This window comes from Parus major, chromosome 4 (genome assembly GCF_001522545.3).
Source record: "Parus major isolate Abel chromosome 4, Parus_major1.1, whole genome shotgun sequence".
In the NCBI taxonomy this organism is placed as follows: Eukaryota; Metazoa; Chordata; class Aves; order Passeriformes; family Paridae; genus Parus; species Parus major.
Genome location: NC_031771.1, coordinates 26642637 through 26662732, shown reverse-complemented (window position 1 = coordinate 26662732; position 20096 = coordinate 26642637). Strand labels below are relative to the sequence as shown.

The window sequence follows — 20096 nt, the reverse complement described above, 5'->3', positions numbered from 1 at the left end:
CGAGCCACGAGCCCAGAAATCCTGGGATCCAGGACCACAGGCAGAGAGAGAGCACACCAATCCCAACCCTTCAAAAGCTCAAATGTTGAAAAGGGTAACAGAAAGATGGAGACATTTAACAGTAAGAAAGGCAGGTTTGCCTTATTCTTTTCTTATTAAGCACAAAAGTTTCAGCTTAAAAACACGCGGGAATGAAGGAGAAAAAAGAAAGGCTTTTGTGCTTTGCTCATTAAAAGATAAAAACAACACACAAAATCCACGGGAGTTAATTTTCCACAAAAAATTCAAACACAAACCTGTTGCATATTGCATTTCCAGTGGAAACACTACAGTAAACTTCATCTATAATCCCCAGGTAAATGTTTTATTTCCAACACAAACAGCCTACAGTGGCACAATTTTACCCAAACCCCTATTTACATTTCTAGCCAAATAAATGTTTGCAAACTGAAGAAGTTACAAAAAGGGGTGGTCAGTTTGGTGAAGAAATGGACAGCCCTTTACCATAGATACTACAGAGCATGGAGTCTTCAGCTTGGCAAAGAGGAAGTTGAACGTTCTGATGCCACCTACAAATACTTCTGAGTATAAGCATCAGAAGCAGGAAGAGTTACATAAATTAAATCTCAATATATAAAATGGCCACAAAGCAATTTAAATTGGAAGTCAGGTGAAGGTTTCCAACCATCAAAGTAGTAAGAGTAAGTATTTGGGGTAACAAAGAGTAAGTATTTGGGGTAACCAGCAATTCTGATAAGTCACTTTACTGGCACATGATAGGGCTAAATGATGACAAAGCTCTTTTGGCCTTGTCGACCAAGGATGTCAGTATTACTGAATAATTTCAACACAACCACCTTTAAAAACAGGAGGCAAAAAATAGACACACAGCATGTAGCTCTCTGTCTGAGGTTTCCAAGCAGTATCAGTGGACTTCACAGGTAAGGACACCTTCTGTGTTTCAAACCAAAAGCTGTCGCCCAAGGTTAGAACGCAATCATCCCAAGGTGAAAATGGATGAACAAATGAGGCTTATGCTATCCTGACTTTATCCTGGTATTTTATGTCAGTTAAAAATAAACAGGGGAAAAGAAATGTGCACAGCTGAGTGAGTATGACTGGTTTGTTTTAAATGCTTTTTCACTACAAGACTCCATTCTATGTGTAATAGCTATGTATCCTTCAGTTTGCCCTTGTGTAGTCGCTCACTTTAACCTCATCAACCTGCCTTCCTTTTACATCTTCAACAGAATTTAACAGAATTCAACATCTTCTGAGCTTAAAACAGAAACTGGACAACACAGAATGATACCATTTTTTTAATGAGATCTAAATTAGAACATAAGGAATTGAAGAAGGCACTTCTGGAGAGGACAGCTAGCTGCAGAAAAACATTCTTCTGAGAGGAACCCAAACTCAAACCATAAACTCCTCTCCAGTATTTAGATCTTGTCTATCACCTTCAACAGCTGAGGAGCCCATCCCACTGCTGAAGCATTTCTGCTCAAATTGATAGTGTGCAATGAAGAGTGTTTCCTCAATTACAGCACAGCACAGAAAAAATTACACCCAGAGCCTGGAGAATTGAGTCAACACCCTCTCCCACCTCATGTCCTACAAGATTAGTGCCAGGTGGTACCATGCTGACCTGCTAACATGACCTCAAACGTGTACTCCACACAAATAAAGCTTAGGATAATGTCTGTCACTCTACAGTGAGGAAAACGTCAAATGCTCCCCAAAACTTCTCCACTCAAGAATTCAGACTGAACTGCAAAAAAGCATGTCTGCAATTTTCAGGTACTACCCGACAACAACCCATTGAGCTAGATGGGAAGATGCAGACATAAACAGCATCGAAAAAACCCTTGTCAGTTCTACCTCTAGCACCCCAAATTACAAAACCTGAAGATTTTTGCTTCCTTTCCAAGAGTCTGTCTTTCTATGTCCACAAGTAAGCTCAACCGTTTGACTACAGGGAAGGAACTGGTATGGAGGAAAAGAAAGGGAGAGAAGGAAATTGTGCATTAACACTGGATAGAGGTAAGATTAACATAACATATAGCACACTGAAAAATACAATCTATGGTGGTATTTTTCTCAGGTAGAATAGAAGGCATCACAAAGGCAATTAATGCAGCTTACATTTAGATAAAAGTATTAAATTCTGTTACATGCTAAGGTATTATGTTTTTAGAAAAACAATGTCTGTGCATAGTACGACAGGAAATCTGAAAGATCAATCTTTCAAATTAGTTATTCACTTGAGAGGTTCCGTATGGACTGGAAGACTACGAAAATATCTGCAACTGCAAACAAATGACAGCAATCATTAAACTTCTTTCAACTCAAATATTTACTCCTCATAAATTCAACTTGCTGTGTTCTCCAGAGCTCCTTGTGAAGATCAGGTAAGCAAAGTTGGTATATTCAGCACTGACAGGGGCAGGAGGGGATGCTGCAGCCTGACAGCTCCCAGCTCCCAATCTCATCCACACAGCAAGCCATGCTTTTTAACTGTGGCTAATTGTTGGTGCAGCCCTGCTGTAAACTCACATGGGGAGTTGGCCCCAAGTAAAAAACAGAACAAACCAATACAGCTTCCTGCCCTTCTCAATTTTATGGTAAAAAGCTTATTTTTTTGTTTAGGGCAGACCAGTTCTCAAGTTCAGTCAGAGCACAGCCACCTGACAAATGGTTTTGCCAGCAAAATTTAGAGGGCACCCCACCACAGGGGCACAAAGAGGAGCAAGTGTGAATAGTTTAAATGCCAAAGACTGTCTCACAAAAGCAGCTGATCACATTAACCCTGTATTTTGCAATCTCTCTCCTGCAGTCACTGGTACTTGGAGTTTTTGCTAATGTTTCTTGCGTCCCAAAAACCTGAGGTCAAAAACCTGTTGTGGTTAAACAGACCTAGGTTTCTCCCCTTGAAATGTATACTGTACCAGTGTGTGTGATGCCTGGATGTTCTGAATGTGTGGAAGCAGTAAGTAGGCATTTGCTAGCTGCACTTTAGGTTCTTCTGGAGAAGACATCGGAGTTCCTGTTCCAAAAACCTGGTATTAAAAAAAAGGTCATTACACCAACATCTAGAATTTCAGTTATAACAGCAACTTCCAAAACTATATTGCTAATAACAACAAGCTTCCCAAAAAACAAATCTGTTTTTCACGCTAAATTCTTTTAAAAGACAATAAACAAAGTTCCAATGTAGAAAGTTATCATAGACATAAATGGCACTCAAGAATCATCACTCTTTCAGGCACTATTACAAAAACAAAGCACTCACCAGCAGACCATCAGGTTACCCCAAAAACCAAGTATCTACATTCTCCTACGATTCTCCAGGCAATTACAATGCATGTATCACCATTTGGAAGCATGGTAATTTCTGAGAAAATTTTGTTACTGGTCCCACTGAATACTGAATTCAATGGCTCTGCCTTAAAAATTGAGTAAAATATTTTCTCATTATTTTAGTTTTCAGAACACTAAGATTTGCAATTTTGATGGCTCTACTATATTCATATTTTGCTCCACCAAGATTAGTTTATGACAATGAGATCCACAATAAGTGGGGGCTTTGGAGCCAGGAGGGATCAAGGAGACAAGGGATCATTAGAGGCTAATTAAAATTACTTTGGACTTTTCACTTGTATGCAAAGATTTATTGTTTTTAATAGGAAAAATCCACATCTTTTTAATTAAGAGGATAACAAAATGCATTCTATGTTCCTGAACATCTCTGACTACATATAGAAAATACCAGAACAAAGGGAATATATACATATTTTATTTTTTTTATGCAGGTATTTTATAAAGTTCATTTTAATACAATGGTACCTGATCTCCATTTGGGTGATTCTTCTGTACATACTCTTACATAAATACATTAGAAACATCAGATGTTTCAAGGCTTTGGGGCTCTCAAGAGGACTGTAACTGTGCATTAAACACTCAAGTCATGCCTCCTTTTGAAACTCTTAAACCTAATGTGAGCTGAAAACATGGACAGCTACTTCCTCTGTCTCAGGTGGCTGGTGAAAATGTCCGTGTAAACCTGTCTGCTACTGATTTTTGCATCAGTCCAACAGGAAACAAACCAATTTTGAGGTGGCACTGACAACTGCTTCCCAGAAACCTCTTGATAAAAGGCTGAGCTGACTGGGCAATAAATGAACAGCACAGAGAGGGGTGAGATGTCAAAAAGAAATGGTCAATCATTCTACAATGCACTTTTTCCTCATCCTTGATGAAATGTTCCTGCCAAATATGGCATTAGCTCTGATAAATACTAGATAAATGCAACATTTGTATTAAAATCCTATGTATTTCAATTGAACTTACCTAACCTTTTATTAAAGAAGCTTTGTTTTCCAGCACAATATCAAAGTATAGGAATGAAATAGTTTGATGATTGAATAAAGCCATCACTCTTTTTAAATCACTAAATTCAGAGTAAAGAAATTTCTTCATCAAAATAAAAGCCAAGAATTTGGCTTATTATTATAGTGTCCCTTATAAAAATTTTTCAAAGCTAAAGATCTGCCTGAATTCACCAGTTAGTCAGAAAACAGACAGCTTTAAGGCACAACCACTACTTCAACTTTTATGTTTTAAGGGCCTAAACCTCTCATCCTGTGTCCCTCTCATTACCCAATATGTTTACATAAAATCCTGAAGAGTAGCTGAAAACCACCTGAAATATTTCCTAGTGGGTTTTCCCCAACAAATGCATTTCAGCACAGTGCAGTCTAAATGACACTAATATATAAAACTAATTAGACCATGATCTTTTAAGTACACACATACAAACACACTTGGTTTTACTACCACAACTAGCCCCACTAACAGCACTAATTTTAACCTCATACAGGCATGTGATCATGACACTAGCACTATCCAGTAAAAGGGATGAACTGTTAATATTACCCCACCTGATCTGTATCAGGAATTCAAATATTATTGATACCCTAAAATTATGAAAATCAATTTTTAAAACATAAGTAAATCCAAAACCCAAGCTAAAAATAGGAGTAATGCCTTGATATGAAAAATAAGAGCAGTTACCTGATATGAAAGTACTCCATGAGATGAGGTATTTATAAATAATGAGCTTTCAATACTGCCTTCTTCTGTGGGCAGGAAGAGTACTCTGAAAGACATCTTTCCCATCGCTGGAATCACCTGCAGAGACCACAAAGAAGCTTGCTTGCTTTGTGCCAGCGATCACACACTCACCACTCCGTCACAGGGCCCAGAGGACACTTCCACAGCTACATCCCTGCCTGTAAATCCCACTATGCAGAACCTCAGCGCTCACAAGTTTCATCTGTGCACAGCTCTCAACTCTTACTACAAAGAGCTGATATCACACAGCAGCTTGCCAAGTTATGGCTGGAGTTTCTCAGCTAGCATGGGGCCTCACCACTCAAGGCTTCTTTTTGCCCAAGATCTTAACCACGCAGCACCAACAGGCTGCGAGCGTACAGAAACGCTTCCCCGCACAGAGAGAGACAGCTCTTGCAAAGGGAATCAGAGCCCCTGTGATACACAGGCCAACCAGTCAAAGCTGAACTTGGGCAGCGCTCTCAGTAACTAAATAGTCTGGCTGGAGGAACAATGACATTTATGTCTGCACACTAATACCCATTCAGCTACAGTAAAAGCAAGAATAAGACGGAAATATAATAAAACCCCTTTGCACATCAGCGGAGGATAAAAACCGGGCTTCATCCAACTGAGATCACTGCAATTCATTCTTAACACCTATTATATTGCTGTACATTGTTAAAAAAAATCAGAGTTAAAATAATGGTCTTAGATCATAAAAGGCAATTATGCCCATAATTGCAATACAAAATACATAAAACATTTCACTGCAGGTTTTCCTGACGAATATGCAAGACCATTCAGAAGACTGAAAATTCATGGCTGCAGAACACCCACATGCCTGTGGATTACTGCATAACACTGTTTAAAGCAGAATGAGATTTAAACAGCCTCTCTAACACTGAAAAATTCTTCTCTTCCTCTGTTACTGTCAAACACATTTCCTACTGTAGGTTTTGGATGGCTTCTCCCAAACAAGTCTAAGTAGAAGTGAACAAAAAAAACCACTAGCAAAACAGAAAAAGAGTTGGAGGTCCTACAAAAAAGCACTAAAACGCAGAATGAAGAGCTTATGCCAGAGGAAGCACGAAGGCTTGGCTCTGGGCCATTACATAGTTTCCAAAAGTACATCAACACTCACCCGGCTATGAGCAGGAGACACATGAAACTGTCTAGTAGCTGTAAACACTGAATTGACTACAACATCTCTATCTCTACTAGGGTTGTAGGCATGCAGCATTTTAGCTCTGGGTAACCCCAGCAACCTAAAGCAGGGAGAAAAAAAAAAGAGAAATCATTATTCACTTTATAAGCACAGGCAAAGCAGGCAAGAAGCAACACAAATCACCCTAAAACATGGTGATCGACAATTACCTAGTTGTAATTAATCTTTGCAAACACACAAAATAAATTTTGCGTTTAGTGTACAACGGCAAATATGTAACACTGTGATGTGAGGTACACTTAGCCAAAACCCATTGGAGTAACTAGAAGTAAAAGAAAAAAATAACTCTTACAAAGCACTAAGTTTTGGATAAAAAGACTTAGATAACTGAAGTCTTGATTTGTCAGCTAAAGCAACAATTGTCTCAAAGCTTTTGCTTAAGCTACTACATCCTAAACCCCAACATCTTAGACATTCCTCCAGTGCATCCTCTGAAATACTCCTTTAACTCACAAGGAGACTCTGTTTCTTTTTGGTTATTGATAGATTGAAGGCTAATTATCACTTAAGAACAATTTTTTAAGTTTAAAATTGAACAAAGAAAAATCTAATTTATTCTACCAGTATGTTTTGCTTGGGACTCTCTGGATTTTATTATCAGAATTTCAAGGAAACAGCAAGCTCTTCCTCCACTAGAAAGGCAATCTTTCAAAAAATGAACAGCCACCATGAAACAATTATTTGACATCCATGCAGAATCACCTGAAATGTACACCCAAAATGCATTATATTCCCTATTAGCTTTTCCTCCTTCTCAGAACTACTCTGATTTTAACCTACAAAACATTGCAAGGCAAGAAATGCACTTCCAGCTCTGTGGCAATTACTACTTCTCTATTTTTCAGATGACGGCATGATCCCAGCTAATGTTTTTCACCCAAATGGAGCCCAGTATAGCTGTTCCTCCACACTTCATTATTAACCAAAATAAAAATAACATAATATACTCACTGCATTCCAAAATGCAGAACTGATGGGTGAAAATGTAAGGCCTTCCCATTTGGAGGCATCTTTGCTGAGAAGCTGAAAAGAAGGGAAAAGAAGCCACAATTAATATTTAGTGGGCACAATGCTACAATCTGCAGGGAAGGAAGACATATTACAGGCTGTTAACTCCTTCTATTCTGAACCTCCCTTCCTTGCACAGGCCTCCACAATCATGCTGGCACATCTGTTTACGGGGCTGTGCAGTGGAGTACAGAGGGAAAACAACCGGGAAGAGTCCTGAGGAATGAAAACTACATCAGCATGCAGCAGATCCTCAGGCTCACCAATCAGGTATCTATGCAAGCACTGGTACAAGCACACAGAGATGCAGAGGTAGAGGAGTAAACAGCAGCTTGGGCAAAAGCAGAGATCAAAAGAAGTGCTTGTATAGCTGTGGCTTTAATGCAATAGCCAGCTCATTTCTTCTGCGCAGAAGAGAGCAAGAAATACCCTGAAGCACATATATCACCATCTTTCCTTTGCCCTACAAAAAGTAACAATAAAGTTCCTATCAATTTTAGATTATTTCAACATGACTCAATACCCTGTAACATAAAATTCCATTACATCTTTCACCATTTTCTCAATTAAGACTTGTCCTCCACAAGTCTCAAAAACCACAGTCATAAAAGAAAAGCCCAGTGTTTGTTTATTTTATTTGCATACCCAGTGCTACTCTGTTAAAAGCTTCCCCAGAAGCAGTCTGCACGTTGAGTAGCCAGAACCTAGAGTAGAAAGTTTAATCTTTACTGGATAATGCTAATAAGCATCCTAGCAAGGATGAGTCCTAGAAGGGAGGGATGGACTGTGGTCTCATTAGTTTTCTGGCTGCTTTGCATAATTTGTGGTAGTAAGTCAATTGGTTCCCAATTTTAAAATGTAGCTTTGTGACATTATACCTTTAATATCTCTTAGTTGTATTCCAAAGCAACAGACATCATAATTTATTACCAGTCAGGAAAAATAATGCTTATTATCATGAAAACCAACAACTTTTACGAAAACATAGAATCACAGAAAGGAGAGAACTCTCTCACTATCATAGCAGGTGGAATGCAATATATCCACATAGCATTCCTGAGGAGCTGCTAGTGACAGTGTCCTTCCAACCACCTTGTCTCTGCAGCAGTCAGCTCTTACTCCATTCCTAGAAACATTGCACCTTTATTGCAACAAGCACCTTCTTCCCCTTCCAAAACTCAGCCTCAGGTACATACCCTGAAGTTAAGTCTGAGTACTTCTGTAATCACATGCAAATTGAGATTACTACTATAGTAAAAGCCACAGATATTTGAGAAAGACATGTCTCTTAAAGGATCTCAGATCCTTTTATTGTATGCATACACATAAACAGCAGACCAAAAGTTAAGCCACTGGTTAATGCACAAAAATATGACCCTGAACCTCACCACTGCTTAAGTTTCTAGCATCTTACAGGTACTGCTGAATTACCTTTTCTCACCAGAAAAATTTTTGCTGACAACAGCAAGAAGTTGAGTGCCTCTCTGCCAATTCATGTAATTGGCAGTAGCTCTCCAAGACTTACCCTCAGTCTGAGTAATTCTAGCAGCATCAGCTCTTTTCCTCTCAATTCTTGCTCTTTCCAACAGGTACCAAATGCACCAGCTGGGTGCAAATCCAGCAGTGGATGTAGGAGACTGCATTTCATTTGTTCTAGGTGAATATGGCCTTGCTGTAGCACTGGTTCTTAAAAATGCACTGTATTGCTGTTCAACCAACCCTCTACTAGTCAAAAAATGGGAAAAGCCCTATGAGAGTAGCAGCAGGAGGATCCCAGGGGTGCCATTTATTCCTTCTGGAGAAGGCAGCCTGGATCTTGCATGGCTGAAGCCAAGACTCAGTTAATGACCCGTGCAGGCTCCGAGCTGGCTCCTGAGCATGGAGACAACTTTGGAGCATCCCTGCTTGACCAGGAATGGTCTGTGATTACAAGACATCCAGCTTCTGCTTTGCACCCCACAAAAGCTGCCAAATCACTTCAGGCTCCAGCCTGGCCCCAAAAGGAGAACAGCCACATTCCTGTGGCATCTTGCCCACCACCCAGCCCACTGTCCAGCTCCGGGGCGTCTGCACCGCTTATCAGTGGCGCCAAAGCAGTGCCAAAACATAACCTGAGAGCTGACTCTTCTACAACAGAACTGGTGGAAAGAGAACTGCCACTGCTTTGGGTTGGTTTTCTTCCCCCAAGGGAAAAGATGACAGGTTGGAATAAAGGGAACGGGCAGGAGAACATTCTGCTCTTGACACTCAAACAACTAGGACGCACTTTGAAGTGCATCGCTGTACAGAGAAAGAGACAGGCCCATCTACATTAGAAGTGTACTTCTCCAGTTACCGTCTCTAAAAGGCTGGCAAGAACACTTCCTTCAAGTAGGAAGCTGGCAGTACACCATTCTGCACCCCTGTGCTCCAAACACAATTCAGATCTCTGCGAGGAATCTGACACTGAAATAAACACCACGGCAATTTACTGAGACATGTAAAATTTGAAGTCACTTTTAACAAAAAAAAGTACTTTTTTTTCTCTGAAAACATCATCTCACCAGTAGATTCACCTCAAATTATGCCAAAATTGCTCTTTTAGCTACAGATGACGTGTCCAAAAAAGTACACGGATCCTTTCATGAGAATGTCACAGGCTTGGAAAGTCAGAAATAATATGCCTAAGAATGGAAGTCTTGAAACAACAAATATGGAGAACCAGGCCTCTTGACAAGAGAAGCCTGGTTTTCAGCTAATCTTCCATTGCTTTTAAAATATTTAAACATCCCATTAAGCATGCCACCTAACAAAGCTGGAACCCATGCTCCACGGAATCTCTTTTTTTGACAGACCAGTTGAACATCTTCTGAATGGCAGATTTTGATAGAGTAGTTCAATTCTAGCATTTCAGAGGACACTTTTAAGCACAAGTGAACTGGAGGAGAAAGAAATAGAAGAGGGGAAGGAAATTCTTGGCAATTGTTTTGAACACTCAGTATGCATCAAAAACCTAGTTTAAATGGTGCTGTTATCACTTCCCAGCCCAACAATTCCATGCCCTTCCTCCTCTCTGTCCACACAATACATTTAAAACCCTGACACCCTGCATCATCCATTTCCAGGAAAAAATGAGTAAGAAAAATGGAAACACTGAGCAGGTTGGGGAGGACACCACATGGTCACCCAGAGCACCAGGAAGATTTGGGGACAGGTTCTGGCAGGCAAGGTGAGGGTGAGCCCATGAAAATCTCAGCTCATCACCCTCACTTGCAGAAAACACCCAGTAGAGAGACAGACAAATCCCAAATGTGCACACAACCATCAGGAATGCCTACTGGGGAGAAAGGTGGATGCAGAGTGGAAAAAGCAGGCTGGAGGGGAGGGGGGGTAAGGAAGAGGAGTGACACCAAGGGAGAAGAGCAGGATGGAGGAAGGCAAGCACCGCTGTGCAAGCAGAGGAACACGTAACTCCAGGGCAGCATTTTTAGGGGATTTTGTTGTTCTTTTTTAAAAGGTGCATGAGCTGTAAAATGTTAAGCTACCATATTCCATCCACTAAGAAGCCCCAGGGGTGCTTGAACATGGAGAAGTTCCATCCTTTCACAATGTTTCTCGCTTCACAAAAGAACGTTTTGGTGTCCTGTTGATGTGGGACTAATGAAAGGAGATGCTAATACAGGGATGCTGAGAGCACTGTTAAATATAACACTGAAATTGTTTTGCCCTTGCTTCTTTCAGTTCTGTTAGTCTGTGATGTATGAAGTAAACATAGGTAAACAACCAGGTCAGCATTCACAGTCCCAAACCCTAATATTTTTATGTGATGTCTATTACAAACATTTGTTTGAAATACGCAAAAGCCTTATGCTTCCCTCAAAGTCCAACAGAAACAGATATTTTTAAACAGGACATTTATTCCTACTTCACTGGTCAAAATCACAAAATAAATATTTTCTCCTAAAAACCCAAACAAAAAAGCATTCAGAATAAATTGCTGGAGATCGCATTGGGATTTTTTGTTGGTTTTGCTTTTTTTTTTTTTTTTAATATTAAATTTTACAACTGAGTTAATTCATGAGATTATACAAAAAAACCACATTCTATCTGCAGAATAAACTGCATGTGACCAGAAGTGAAGGACATTTCCTGCAAGGAAGCTTATCTCAATGTTACTTTTTCTTCTATTAGCTCCTTTAAGTCTTCCTTGTATCTTTAGTTTCTCACTTGAATTGATTACTTCATACTATCTTAGCATGCATATTATCTGATGATTCAGATAGCAACATCTGTAGTTGAAAATAATCACAAATGCTACTTGGTTCCCTTTTTTCTTCCTTCCTTTTTGTACGCTTTGTTCACAGCATATGCTGAAAAAAGCAAGTCAGGGAAAGGCATTTTATTGTTGGGTCTTTTGCTTTATGGCTGCAGGGAGCAGCTTGGAAGCAGCAGGCAAAAAGGACTGGATTCTTGAACATACAAGAGGTCTTTTTTGAGTGTAGCTGTTTAGGCAGTCCTGTTTTATTTCTCAGGATATTGATAAAAGTAAAATTCTACTTACATTGAGCACTTTGGAACTTTGCAGCACCAGTGCAGTGATGTTAATGAACCCACAAGATGAGGTTTTGAGATATGGAAGTGTGTATGTATTGTACAGGAAAGCACATTCTTTATGCAAATTTAAACAGAGAAAAGGAAATAAAACCCCTCATTTACTGACTAATTTTAGATTCATTCCTCTAGACTACACCTGATAAAGAAAACACAGAATGAAGCACATAGGGAAACAACCAAATCCACCCCCCCACCCCCCAGATCTTTCTAATCGTTCTGATTGCAACTGATGAAAAGAAATTATTTTGACAAATGAAAGCAGGTAATTAAGAGGAAACAGACATAGAAAAAGCAGCTGAATCGAAGTCTTACATAGAGCTAATACAAAGCCTTGGTTTGTCACATCCCACTCTTAACTTCCCCTTTACCAAAGGCAGTAAAAGCAGAAACCAGTATTAGGATCATTAAATTGCAGCTCCTGAAAGAGACACAGTGCCTTTGATGGTGATCATGAAGGTGTTGGGAAATACAAAATTAAAACCTGAGTTTACTATCAAGGCAACCCTGCCAAAACTAGAAATAGTTTCTAATATTTTTTTTTTTTTTTTTTTTTAAATTTTTTTTTTTGGTGGGGGGGTAACCTTTACCTCCTTCCTAGAGACAGAAAGAGTCTGCAGAAACCAGGAAATTGTCCAGCTTGCAATACCCCTGGCACTGCTCAGGGGCAAGCTGTACATGGTGTGTCCCTGTGGAGCTTTGGCACCTGCAGAAGAGCAGTCACACTCACCACCTCAGCTCCAGGGACTTACAGGACTTCTCCTGAAGCCCTGTACCAACCTGCAGCAACACATTAACTATTCCGTCTTTCTAGATTTTATTTTTTTTTTATTTTTTGAAGCAAAAGAATGGCCAACACATAAAAGGACACAAATGAGAATTTTGAACACTGGAAACCTAGAAGTCCCACAGTCTCCCTTATTTTTAGCACCACATTTTTTAGAGAAGAGAGGGAAGGGAGGACTGACTCACTGCTTCTGAATGCTTGGGATTTGTAACCCATCATTAGGAATTCACTTACATGCTTTACCAGAGAGCTGTGCTGCCTGGAAGAAATTATTTTTTTTTTTTTTACTGTGAGGGTAATGAGGCACTGCAACATGTTGTCCAGGGGAAGTTGTGGGTGCTCCATCCCTGGAAGTGTTCACAGCCAGACTGGACAGGAGCTCTGAGCAATCCTGTCTAGTGGAAGCGTCCCTGCCATGGCAGAGGTATTTGAACTAGACTGAGGTCCCTTTTGATGCACTCTGTAATTCTGTAAGAAGGATGGTAGCCCTTATTTCCTCTGAAGCACACTACATACATCAAGGACAGAATCCCAAACTGCGGAGAGCAGGAAGGGCCAAAACAGCGTTACCTATCATCTTACATGTGCATGCATACCTGCTATTTCACATGTTTGGGCCACAGGAAAGTAAGCAAGGGCTGCTAAACCAGAAGAAACCAGTGAAATGGATGAGACAAGCTCTCTAAAAACAAGCCCCATAATTTATGGCATGTAAGAGGAAAGCAGGTCTACCAACCTTTTCTTTCTTTTTTATTTCTTAAACTACTGAGGCTGGAAAAGGATTACATAGCTAAGACCTACACACAAAAGTCTCGATGTGCTGATAACTTATTTACAAAGGCAATGAAATAAAGTGGTAGGTAAGCCTAGCCTATGTAAAACACAAACTATTCTGACACTTTCACTTGGTCCCTCACGCATTGCTCCCCTCCAGCAACCTCCTGTGCTCCATACTCTAGCCCTGGCATTTCCACAGGCACAGGTGGCCTTCCTGGGCAACCTTCTCTCCTCTCACTGCCCGTGGTCGTGCCCTTCCCTACCCAGTTCTGCAATAGCATTTACAAACACCATTTGCATAGCATTTACCTAAGCCAGCAGCACTTCGGTTTTGTTCATTACAAAAAAACAACAAAATTGCAATGATCAAACTTAAGAGTATCTTACCCTATGGGCCTTAAAGCCACTTTTCTCAATGGGGCTTAAATGGAAGGACACAAATTTTAAAAACTGGCTTTTCTCTCTACCCTCACAACCAAATCCAAAGAAGTTAAATGCACACCACAATAAAAATGAGATCAAGACTCGTAAAGAAATCTAGGGGAGTGATGATCAGTGAGGAGACGAAGTGCTATACTCAACATCTTGGCAAAAAGAAAAGGCTTTCTTCCCCAGCTGCAGCTGTGGTTTGCATTTTAGTAGCAGGAACAGCACAATAAAGCGTGTTTGAGAGCAAAGTGGAATTACTCCCTCACATAAATCAGTCCCCAACTTCTGAAATAACTGAAATCTGTAGTAAATTAAGACATTAATCCACAATGACTTGAATTAAATTGAAATTATTTTCTGAAATCTCTTCTTTGAAATCCTTTACTCACCCGAATTTCAAGCAACAACAGCACTCTCTAGAGATGTTCCAGGCGTGGGTGCCAGGTATATTGTATGCATCTTGGACAGACTAAGTAACTAAGTTACTTGTTTTGGATGACTGTACAGGGCCCACTAGTCCAAAATGCACATCAAACACATTTTCCTCTGAAGTACCTCTGCTGCTGCCAGCAAATCCCAAATATCCTGCCAGGCAGAACATGTACCTTCATTTTACTTTTGGCTTCATGTAATTCAACAACTGCCTTTACATTCTGCAATACTTCATAAGGTAAACTCTGATAACTCCTCTCAAATAAAACCTTTAGCTTGCCTTTCTCTTTTTTAAGCTTCCTTACAATTTATCTTTTTAGAAAAAGTCAGCAATCTTCCATTAAAACTACAAATGCAGAAACAATATAATTTGCTCTTAAGTTCTTACCAAGACAAATTTAAAAGAGCCACTTTCTTGATACAGACACGCAATTTTGGCGTCATCAGACACCTTGGTATTCTTTAAGTTTTGTCTTTAGCAGGTCCTGGACTTGTGGGGTTTTAAGAAAATGCTGCATTTCATGTCTCTTTGAAGACTGCTTCTAGCCCAGGAGTTTCCAAAATAAAACAAAAAAATCACAAAGGCAGCTCATGCTATTTTTTTCCTTTTTAAACCTCAAAACTTTTTAGCCAAATTCACTTTTTTTGCTTAATTTGCTTACCCTCAAGTTTCCGAACCCTCAAAAAACCCCTGAAGAACATTTAAACTGCCTACATAACGCAGGTTTGTTCTTAACAAACTGCCATTAAGATCACAAATAATTGCTGAGATATTAATTTTTTCCTATCTCACATGATTAACCAGAATGAAAAAAGGCAGTCAAACCTGAAGCACCCTGGCCTATTTAATACATGTACAGAAATGGCTGCTTTCAGAAGAAGAACGCTGCTCAACTCTCACAACTCAAAACCCCTACAAGAGAAGCTATGAGTCTCCACACCTCTGAAAGACTGGGTCCTCCAGCCACACTCCTGCCCACCATCTCTGAACTGAAAATAAAATATTTTCAAGTGAGATGTGCTGTTCACAGCCTTTTCAGAAACTTTGAAAACACAAACCCTAAAGAAAGGGTACACAGAGAAGTACCTAGAGAAAAGGCTTCCACGGTGTCACCTTCTCTGGCTAAAAGCAAAGCACTAATGCAAGCCTTGAGCTGAAATACCATGAAATTTAAATGACTGTTCCCTACCCACAGTTTTCAAAGCCTTTTATTAAAAGCAGTCAAAATTCACAGCACAGCCCCATGAAAGAGAGTGGATAAAAGAACCTTTAAAAAGTCAGAAGATGGGTCACAAATCCACCTGCCTTTTACCTAAGAAGAGCACAGTTATTTTTACTTACTAGGTAGCGAAACCTTCATTGCTGTCCTTGCAATAGCAAAATGACAGCAGAAAATTTTGGTGGGAAGGGCAGTTTTTAAGCACATTCCTGTACTAATGTAATCACAAACCGAACAAAACAAGAGGAGGGTATTTCAGAAGAAACAATTCTATCACACCTGCCTCAACCAAATTAATTCCCACAAAAGTAACAATGAATGTTGTCTGCTTTTCCTGCAGCCTGTCTACAGAACAATTAGCAGTAAAGAAAGAAGAGATCCAAATGACCTCACCAAGACCTCACCATTTTACACACACCAACTGCAATTCTGGTTTTCACAGTAAAAATAAAAATTCATTTCATCAAGCATACCCAGGTTTACTCAAAAACTCTCCCCAAGCTGAAGAGCAAAGGGCCAACTTCTGTCAAGTAAGTAGCAACCCTTCCCTCCTCAAGTGTTTCACTTTCACATGCCAGGGAAACCAGTCTTCCTCCAGCTCTGAGAATCTGGCTTCTGCCTTGAGAAAAGCAGGACACATTGACAGGAAGCACTGTGGGACTGCAAAGCTCACAGCAATAGGAAGTTACATTCTTGTCAAATTTCATTGCACCCAACCATTTCCTTTTTCTACATCAGGCACAGCCAAAAATTTCTATCTTGACAGAAACCATTTTAAGTAACAGGAGTTCAGCAAAGTGCATGAAAGAGCTCTGTGGTCACTGATAAGCTTGACCTGCTTAATTATTAAGAGTGATAATCTTCCTACAGTAATTAAGAGTGATAATCTTCCTATGGGAGCTGCCTTTTGCTGTTTCTACATTAATCCAAGCCTTTTAGTTTCTTTTTATAATGGAAGAGTACAGGCCTGTAGGACAGCATGTATTTGCCTGCTGGAGCTCAGCTGCCCATAGGAAACCTTTACACTGAACCCATTAAGTGCCAAAAATCCCAGTATCCTTCCCCGTGCCTTGCCCCTCCCTGGGAAAAACAAACAAACAAACAAAAACAAAAAAAATGCAACACGCTAACTAAAAAGGAAACCAAGCAAATACAAGAAAAGTCAGACCTAGGATTTTAAAAGTAGTAACTTCTGCTTTTAATTTATTCCCCTTGATCTGGGTCATGTTTCCCTGAAAAGAAGTTATGGAAAAGTCACTAAGATCACCTCTTAAACCTACAAAAAATACCCAATAGCAAAAAAACATCAATCTGGACTTTGCATTTTTTCCTCTTTTGTGAATTTCAGGCCAAATTTTTAAAAGCAAAGTATAATCTTTGATTGTCAACCTTTAAGAACAGTATTCACTCACCCATGAGCATTCAACACCATGCCTTGTTCAAGCCAGTGTCAAGACAGATAACCAAAATTAGCTCAGTGTGGAAAACTGTACAAGTTACCTCCACAGTACTTTAAGAGGTAGCCTCAAATGCTACAATACAAAAAAAAAAGCAAAACATTCTGATATACAGTTTCACTGCATTGGCAGTAATTTATTTTACAAACTGATAAGATGCTGGGGAAGTCCCTCAAAAACTTGAAACTATGCACCACTTGCAAAATCTTTTTACCAAGCATTTGCTTGAGTAATAGACCAAGACCAACCTTCTGAGGGCTATGTTTCAGTTTCACAAGGACAAAAGTTATTGCCACTATTGATTTTTTGTCAAATTTATTAAGAATTTAATTATTTCCTCTAGCAGATGAAACTTCATACAAGACTTTCTGAAGTCTTCAATGCTTCAAATTTGTTACCACAAACTTAAACTACGCAAGTTTTCTAAAAGGATACCAAGTTTTTCATGTAATTGAAAAGCATTTTCACAAGCTGTACTACAAGAATGTGAAAATATGATGCAAATAAAAATACAAGGAGAAGAAGCAAGGCTACAATTTTTTTAAAGGTACAGTAAGCGTGGTGCTGCAGGGGGAAGCTGTGGTCACACAGTCATCCTACGCACAGCAGGGAAACTGAGCTGCTCCCCCACGCCCCAGGGGCCACTACCAACCTTCAGGAGGAAATGTTAAAGTCACTAGCCCAAATACCAACACTGAAAAGGTACCTTCAACCCCAAACCACCACCACTATCTCACAGGGGCATCACTCTCTTGTTCTTGTTTTCCATCTCTCCCAGCTGGGAGGTATTACAACCTCTTTAGGCCCCCTCCAAATGTTTCAGCATCATTTGACAAAGCTTTCTGTTCTGGTGCACTGATTCATTGAATCTATGGCATATGTGATGTGTGTTTTTTTCTTTAGACAGGACACAAAATATAGAACCTTATGAAGAACCTCTTAAAAATAGCAATAAAAAAAAATGCAGACTATTTTTAATGTTCACTGGCATTTTATTACCTGACAGCACTGTGCATTTTCATCATCATCTCTGCTCTTCAATAGCACAGTCATATAAACCTACTCTCAAATGAAGAGCTCTTCTCTCCTAGCTTCCCATACAAAACTGGTTATACTTCAAAGTACATCCCCTCCTGCAGTCAGAAAAAGAAAGGGGAATCCTCCACAGCCAAATCAGTCATATCATTTCCACTTTTTCACCTAAAGCCAGTGAACCCCCATGGTGACACCACTGCAGACAGCCTGCAAAATTTCCCTGCCGGCCCCTTTTGAAAAGTTCAGCTTGCTGAGCTCTCCTGTCTTGTGTCACTCATCACTCTGGGCTGGGGTGTGCAAAATGGAAAGGCAGCTCCATGACTTAGTGACTATTAATAAAAACAAGCATGCTCACAGTGTGTTTGTGACCTACTCCTGAGTACCACTGTGTATTTATAGTTCACTTGATTACATTGTTAGAGAAAACACACAGATATGGAAAAATTTATACCAGAAAATTCAAACTGGCAAAAAAAAAAACGACGGAAAAAAAAAATTGGCATTACCAGGATTAGTAGTTGCAACACTTATCACAGAAACCACCAGGTCCTTACAAAACATCTGGGATCTGTTGAAGCCAATGCACAGCATATGCTCTCAGCCAATTTCTTCTGATGTACAAAATGCTGCAGCGTCCTGCTACTATACGAAACAGAACCATATGAAACACACCCTGTTTCACAGGTTTATTAACAAAATGTCTACCACCAAAGAAACCTCAGGTATGTTATGGCTCTGAATTCCAGCAAGAGGCACCTAAAGTCCACAAGTTAACATTTGCTTCCTTCAACAGGATAGCTGTGAGGAAAGGAAAAGGAGGAAAATTAGTCGAAAAAAACAGCAGGAAGTCAGCTTTTGATTATTTTATATCCGCTAAAAAAACTATTTGCAATCAAATACAATGTCAAAACTCCACCTCCCCTAGACTCTTGCATTTCCTCCTTTATTTCAAAGCTAGGAAGCTAATCAGAGTTCACCAACTGGAAATGTTCACCTGTGAAAACCAAAGGCAAAGCATCACTAATGCTATTTTTAGTTTCTTGACAAGCCTCTAACCAGACATCTGCTTCCACTGCAATGAAGGATGCACTTTGCTTATGCATGCCCCACAGAGGGTTTCTCAAGCTGCCCATGAGAAGAAAAGCTCCTCCAGAAATGGTCAAGATCCCTCTGCAGCCCAAAGGTGTATTTAACCGGCCTTGGCCATACATCTCTGGATACTTCTCGCTCTTCAAGATAAACAAATAAATGTCATGGTCCCACATGGGAACCCACAGAAAGGTCCCACTGAAGCCAGAGGGGCCTCTCATAGGCAGAGGGGCAGCTGAGGTGGAATAAGGAGCAGGACTGACACACAACACTTTGCCCCTTCTTAATGGGAGCATTTGGATACGTGGATGGATTTGCATTTGAACCAAGAGCAAGACAAAGCTTGGCAAAGTGCATCCAGCCTCTGAAGAGGCTCCTTCTGTCACTCCATGGCAATAATTTACACCAGAAAAGGAGCAACGTGGCTTTGTAAGGGAGATCTTCAATCACGACAAAATGGAAGATGTGGCTTTTGGCAGGAATATGGCAAAAACACAGAGGAAATAAAGAAACTCAAGGTGCTGCCCAAATGACGGCCAGAAGTAGGTAACATGGATTTGCAATTACCACAAAGTCACATTTCAGCACCTGATCTTACCCTTCCACAACTTGAAAGCTGTCAGTGGATAAAGGGAAAACAAAGATGATCTGCGTGTTCAAAACTAGTGCCATTGTCCCCAGTCCAGAACACGCACCCAGAACAACTTAACCTCCAAGTCAGGCAGCATGGGAAAGTCACAGATGACATGGGACAACCTGTAGTTTTCCAAGTCCCAAACAAGCTTCCTCAGCTTGGGAACAAAGGCAAAGGTTCTCATCTTAAAATTTGGAAGCATACACTCTATACAGCTGGGCACTGCCCTGCCCTCCCTGCACAGCAAACGTTTCAGTAATTGTTTCAGGAACAACAAAACACAGCCCATCGCTTCAAC

General features: G+C 40.1%; 1 protein-coding gene across 10 annotated transcripts in view; it reads right to left on the bottom strand.

Annotated features, from left to right (window-relative positions):
• Nucleotides 1-20096, bottom strand: part of TMEM131L (transmembrane 131 like) — an 83520-nt gene that overhangs the window by 38325 nt on the left and 25099 nt on the right. For 8 of the 10 annotated variants that reach the window (XR_004496892.1, XR_004496890.1, XR_004496891.1 and 5 more), the window contains exons 3-6: nucleotides 7292-7363; nucleotides 6257-6380; nucleotides 5074-5190; nucleotides 2949-3059 (exon numbers count right to left, since the gene is read on the bottom strand). Coding sequence is in view for 7 of the 10 variants with exons in the window: in XM_033513510.1 (XP_033369401.1) it covers nucleotides 2949-3059; nucleotides 5074-5190; nucleotides 6257-6380; nucleotides 7292-7363 (424 nt within the window). In the remaining 3 variants the exon portion in view is untranslated. The remainder of the gene's footprint in view (nucleotides 1-2948; nucleotides 3060-5073; nucleotides 5191-6256; nucleotides 6381-7291; nucleotides 7364-20096) is intronic. The other 2 variants (XM_033513507.1, XM_033513509.1) reach the window with 2 other exon arrangements.